This window comes from Tachyglossus aculeatus, chromosome X1, assembly GCF_015852505.1.
Source record: "Tachyglossus aculeatus isolate mTacAcu1 chromosome X1, mTacAcu1.pri, whole genome shotgun sequence".
NCBI classification, from domain to species: domain Eukaryota; kingdom Metazoa; phylum Chordata; class Mammalia; order Monotremata; family Tachyglossidae; genus Tachyglossus; species Tachyglossus aculeatus.
In genome coordinates this window covers 89996305-90002755 of record NC_052101.1, presented here as the reverse complement: position 1 = coordinate 90002755, position 6451 = coordinate 89996305, and the positions used below count along the sequence as shown (strand labels likewise).

Below are 6451 nucleotides of genomic sequence, written 5' to 3'. Positions count from 1 at the left end.
AAGGATTAGACAACTTTTTATCTTCTCCTATGGCTTTTAGGCTCTGAATTGTTTCTCTCACGTCCCGGACTCCAGAGCATCCCCGCCATCCCAAAGGGGAGAAGCAGTACATTTTAGACCAAAGGCAAAAGCTGTTGCCCCAGAGCCAGCAAACCACCCACACACTTCCCCTTTGGCCTCTTCCTGGAATTGTCCCAGGCAACAGTTGGCTCATCCGCCAAACTAGCTCTCTTCCCCTCTTCAAAGCCCTACTGAGAGCTCACCTCCTCCAGGAGGCCTTCCCAGACCGAACATCCCCCTTTTCCTCTCCTCGTCCTCCCCTTCCCATCGCCCCCATCCCTCTGCCCTCCCCCACCCCCTCCCCACAGCACTTGTGTATATTTGTACAGATTTATTACTCTATTTTATTAATGATGTGTATATACCTATAATTCTATTTATCTATTTTGATGGCATTGACACTTGTCTACTTGTTTCATCTTGTTGTCTGTCTCCCCCTTCTAGACTGTGAGCCTGTTGTTGGGTAGGGATCGTCTCTGCTGCCGAATTGTACTTTCCAAGCGCTTAGTACAGTGCTCTGCACATAGTAAGCGCTCAGTAAATACGATTGAATGAATGAATGAACAACTAGCAAATTTAGAGAAGCAGTGTGACGTAGTGGCACAGGCACCAGAGCCAGAAGGACCTGAGTTCTAATCCCAGCTCTGCCGCTTGTCTGCTGTGTGACCCTGGGCAAGTCACTTGGAAGCAGCATGGTGTAATGGATAGAGCACGGGCCTGGGAGTCAGAAGGTCATGAGTTCTAATCCCAGCTCTGCCACTTGTCTGCTGTGTGACCTTGGACAAGTCACTTCACTTCTCTGTGCTTCAGTTCCCTCATCTAGAAAATGGGGATTGAGACTGGGAGACAGGGACTGTGGCAAACCTGATTTGCTTGCATCTACCCCAGCGCTTAGTACAGTGCCTGGCACACAGTAAGCACTTAACAAATGCCACTTAACTTCTCCGGGCTTCAGTTACCTCATCTGTAAAATGGGGATAAGAGTGTGAGCACCACGTGGGACAGGGACTGCGTCCAACCTGATTAACTTGTATCTACCCCAGGGCTTAGAACAGTGCTTGGCACATAGTAAGCACTTAGCAAGTACTAGTATTATAAGTTGCCTATTCTTCTGCTGGGCCATGGGCATGTGCTGTTCCATTATGCCCCCCCACACCCCAAATGCTTGTGGAGATGGGTTAAAGTTAGATCAGGGCAATCCAAGAGCAATCGTTTTCCCTTTGCTGGGACTCTGCTGTTTTCTCTCACCCATGTGGCTGGGCTCCTCCTTAACTCCCCCCAGACTGAAACTCCTCCAGAGTGCAGACTCAGGCCTGGGGGCCAGCTGGGAGCAGGGACGCAACCTGTAGGATATGTGCAAATTTCCCACTTTTTTTTTTTTTAGCCAGTTGAAGTTGTGTTTGTCCCACAGGGGAAATGAAATTGGTCGGAATCTCTCAGTGTGTTTGCAAGCTTCCCCTCATTTTGATAACTATTTCATTCACACAGTATAAATGGAAGAGATAGAAATGTAGAATCAGCAAGACCAGGAAAAGATTTGTTTTAAGTGTTGGCAACACGACTTAAAACATGGGACTGGTGATCAGGACTCCAGGGGCCATTGTTTGCACCGTAACTACCACTGGCAAGTTCATAGCTCCCAGTGGGCTTGATGAGCAGCATGACCTAGGGACTAGACCAAGGGATCGGGAGTCAGGTCTTGGGTTATAATCCCGGCTCCGCCACTTGTCTGCTGTGTAACCTTGGGCCAAGTCGCTTCACTTCTCTGGGCCTCAGTTACCTCGTTTGGAAAATGGGGATTGAGATTGTGAGCCCCATGTGGCTCAGGGACTGTGTCCAACCCGCTTCGCTTGTATCCACCCCAGCGCTTAGTACAGTGCCTGGCACAAAGTAAGCATTTAACACATGCAAGACTTGTACTTTCCAAGCACTTAGTACAGTGCTCTGCACACAGTAAGTGCTCAATAAATACAATTGAATGAATGAATGGATTCTTCTTATTACTTGGATCTGTAACCTGCAAGCACTTGCTATCCATCCCATCCTCAGCATTTATGTATGTACTCTGCCATTTTCCCAATCTGTAAAAGTCTGTCTCCCCCTCTAAATGGTAAACCTCCTTGTGGGGAAGAATCATATCTACCAATTCTATTGTCTGGTACGCTCCCGAGTCCTTAGCACAGTGCTCTGCACACAGTAGATGTTCAGTAAATTCCACTGAAGATGTTACATATACTGGAATTTATTTAAGTACGTCACATAGGTGATTCGCTTCTGCTGAGGTTATCTGAAGGGAACCGGCTGAGTGGGATGGTGCTGCTGTTCACTACGCAGAAGGTGGTCAGGCAGATTATGAAGTGTCATCTTTATCATTGATTGTTTCTTCGAGTAGGAGGGGGAAGAAACCAGCCACCGTTAGAAGAATTTACTTTCCACTGTTAAGTCAGTTAACCATGATGTTTGGGGAAGGCTAAAGGAGGATAGGAGAAGGTACAGTTCAAGCAGAACTATGCTAAACAAGTAGCATGGCCTGGTGGAAAGAGCATGACCTAGGGAGTCAGAGAACCTGGGTTCTAATTCCAGCTCTGTCATCTGTCTGCTGTGTGACTTTGGGCTGGTCTTTGTGCCCTGGGGATTAAAATCCTCCTCCCTCTAATTTAGATTGTGAACTCCATGTGGGACAGGGTCAAAGTCCAAGATGATTATCTTGTGTCTACCCCATGGCTTAGTATAGTGCTTGGCACATAGTAGGTGTTCAATGAGTACCACCACCAAAAAAAAAAAAAAAAAAAAAAGAGTGGGCAAGGGTGGAAAGAGGAAATATTTAACTAGAAGATGGAAATAAATAATACTTGCTTCTCCCTCAGCTGGTCCAGCAGAGGAAGTAAGCAGCCCTAATTAGTTTCAGATGAAATAAAATAGAGACACACACATACACACACGTACACAGCCATGCTTCATTCTGCAGCTTTATTAAGAGAAAGCCTTTGGTCACAGTGACAGATTGAGAGCTGTAGCTAGACTGGTATGCTGCTACCAATGCACATGGAGTTTCCTCAGTATCCATCAAGTACTCTTCTGTAAAGGTTTAGAAGAAGCACCATCATAAATGAGATCTCCCCCATGGGCAAACAGCACCCTACCAGCAGACAAACAGCTGATCTGTCTCAGAGAAAGCAATCAGCTCAAAGGGCTAGCCATCAGAGGCTGTGAAGCCAGGGCTAAAGAACAACTGGAAATGCTCTGAAAGCATCTTAACCTTCCCTGGACATCTGATCAAGAAGCATCGCAATATCTTCTTTAATATTGATGGTTTCAAAGCGCCTGCTGTATCTCTTCAGTGGCACGCCATCAGGCCCGACAAGGAACTTCTCAAAATTCCAGGAGATGTCATTCCTGCACACCGGAGACCAGATGATGAACTTCGGGTCATTCATCAGAGATGTCGGGTCGTCACTTGGAGTGGGCAGCGATTCCCTCAGGAAAGCAAAGAGTGGATGTGCTTTCTCCCCATTCACCTCACACTTTTCAAACAGCGTGAAGTTAGGCTCAAACCCGTTCCCGGGCCGGACATACTTCAGGCAATTCAGAATCTCTTCGTTCTTGGCATTTTCCTGAAGAAGAACGGAATGGTTTATTACTCACTCCTCACGGCTACTCTATTAACTCCTAATGTAATGCGGGGGTGCGGAAAAGGTAAGTGACTTTCTTGGTGTCGGGGCTCGGCAGAATGCGAAGAACAGAATCCAGGAGTTGGGATGTCTCCAAAATGACCGTGTACCCCACAGTCTAGTCTGGCGGCAAACTTCTGCTCCGAGTCAGCCCCTCAGGTCTCACTGCCTGCGCTTCTTGCCAACTGTCACTCCCTGCTCTGTTCAGGCAGATGCCCCGCCCGCCCAATCTCTGGTGCACTGAGGCACCTTCCCACTGCCTCCCATGGGCCTTTCCGCCATCTGCTTCCGACGCTCTCCTCCATGCTGTCCCCGACAAAGCTGACCTCAACTCAAATGCCCCGGAATTCTTTTACCTCCACACCTTTTCCCTACCCGTGAGGGTGGAATATGGGTTTGTACCTATCCTTAAACTCTGTTGCTTCCCCCTACCTAGAATTATTTTAATGTCAGTCTCCTCCACTAGACGAAGCTCATCGAGGGCAGGAATTCAGTCTACCAACTCGCCTGTACTCCCCAAGTGCTTAGAACAAGGGTCTGCTCACCATAAGCGTTCAACAAATATCGCCGATTGACTGCCCCATTGCTTTTAGTCATTTTTATTTAGCCCTGTGACTAGACACCGTATTTAGGTTTATTTTACTTAGATCTCCAGATTGTAAGCTCATCGTGGGCAGGGAATGTGTCTACCAACTCTGTTACGGTACTCTCCCAAGCGCTCAGTACAGTGTTCGGCAGGCAGTAACTGCGCAATAAATACCATCGATTACCCCATTTCGCTTGCAAACTCTTTGAGGGCAGGTATCTTCTTTGTACCCTGCAGCCTCTAACACTACAATCACAGGAGGAGCTCACAAAGTTCTCTTTGGATCATTCCAATAATGCAGACCTAACCATTTTGGGAGCACTGGAAAACATGGCTCAACTGGGGCAGAAGTATTTCAGAGTCACATGTTTCCTCTTGCAACAGACCGTATGGGCCAGAGTCCTTGGGATACGGAGGAAGGCGGCTACCCTCTGGTCTGGAAAAAAGGGAAAGTGCCTAGGTCTGCACATCCCGGAAAGCAGTGGAGCATAGAGACCAGGACCTGTGCAGTCCTTGCTGAACTGGTGACCGGGCAAATCACCCCCCACCCCGCCCAAGAACAGGTCAATTTAGGGTGCCCTGCCTCTGGGGAGTGGGGTTAATGCTAAGGAATCAGTCTTTCTGCCCCTTGTGCGGTACAGTCCTCTGGACTGTAAACTCCTTTGGGGCAGGGAACGCGTCTCCCTACTCTGCTGTACTCTCCCAAGCTCTTAGTATGGTGCTCTGCACCCGGTAAGCGTTCACTAAATACCACTGATGTCGAGCTTAAACTGCTCTCGGTCTTTTAGACTGTGAGCCCACTGTTGGGTAGGGACTGTCTCTATATGTTGCCAACTTGGATTTCCCAAGCGCTTAGTACAGTGCTATGCACACAGTAAGCGCTCAATAAATACGATCGATTGATTAATCGTGGCCATCGGCAGCCCTCCGGAGGGAGGCCCAGTTTATAGATTCAGTTAGAGAATGAAAAGGCCACTTCGGGGGCCTCGCAGCCTTCAGTAGCCACCCTATACTACCTGGTGTGATTATGGGCGAGCAACCGGAGGAAAGGGCGAGGGCGGGCTCGGCGTGTGGCTCGCCAACCTACAAGGGCGGCCTGGTTTAGGGATCGGCGGCGGGGCGCGCACGGGCCTTAAAATCATGCAATCGTATTTATTGAGCGCTTACTGCGTGCACAGCACTGTACTAAGCGCTTGGGAAGTGCAAGTTGGCAACATATAGAGACGGCCCCTACCCAACAGTGGGCTCACAGTCTAGAGAAGCAGCTGTGGCTTAGAGGAAAGAGCCCGGGCTTGGGAGGCAGAGGTCATGGGTTCGAATCCCAGCTCTGCCACGTGACAGCTGGGTGACTCTGGGCAAGTCACTTCACTTCTCTGTGCCTCATCTGTAAAATGGGGACTAAGACGGTGAGCCCCACGTGGGACAACCTGATAGCCCTCTATCTACCCCAGCGCTTAGAACAGTGCACAAAGTAAGCGCTTAACAAGTACCATCATTATTATTATAAAAAAAGTCTCCAGCCCGCCCTCCCCCCCCCCCCTCACCTGATGGCCAAACTGGTTGCAAGGGAAGCCGAGCACGGCGAACCCGCGGGGCCCGTAGAGGCTTTGCAGCTCGTTCATCTGGGTGTAGTCCCGGACCGTCGTGCCTCAGAGAGACGCCACGTTCTCGATGAGCAGCACTTTCCCCCGCAGGGCGGCCAGGCTCAGGGGCTCGCCGGTAACGAGCAGCCGGGCCGAAAACCCGTACACTGTTTTTGGGAGCCCGGGGCTCGAGGCCGCTGCGGCGCACATGGCGGCGGGGACACAAGGGGACAGGCAGGGCGAGGGATCCCGGCGGCAACGGGCTCAGCCTTTTAAAGGGGTAGTCGGGGGGGGTGTGTGTGTGTGGTGTGTGTCATATGATTCCCCCGCCCCCCAGCCAGCCTGGGCCACCACCCGGGGGCGGAGGGCCACGAAACCACACCCAACTCCCGCGCTTTTCGCCCGCCCCGAATCGCCTCAGACGCTAGGCCCGACGGAGGAGGGAGCAATGGAGGCCGGGCGCCTCAGCCGCTAGGCCCGACGGAGGAGGGACCAATGGGGGCCGCTCTCCTCAGACGCTAGGCCCGACGGAGGAGGAAGCAATGGAGGAG

General features: G+C 50.7%; 1 protein-coding gene across 1 annotated transcript; it reads right to left on the bottom strand.

Moving 5' to 3' along the window:
* Nucleotides 1-3015: 3015 nt before the first annotated feature.
* On the bottom strand, nucleotides 3016-6153 carry GPX1 (glutathione peroxidase 1). The gene is made up of 2 exons (XM_038740584.1): nucleotides 5862-6153; nucleotides 3016-3674 (listed from the first exon to the last, which is right to left on the bottom strand). The coding sequence occupies exons 1-2, from the start codon at nucleotides 6108-6110 to the stop codon at nucleotides 3315-3317; spliced, it is 609 nt and encodes a 202-aa protein (XP_038596512.1). The 5' UTR covers nucleotides 6111-6153; the 3' UTR covers nucleotides 3016-3314.
* Between the last annotated feature and the right edge of the window lie 298 nt (nucleotides 6154-6451).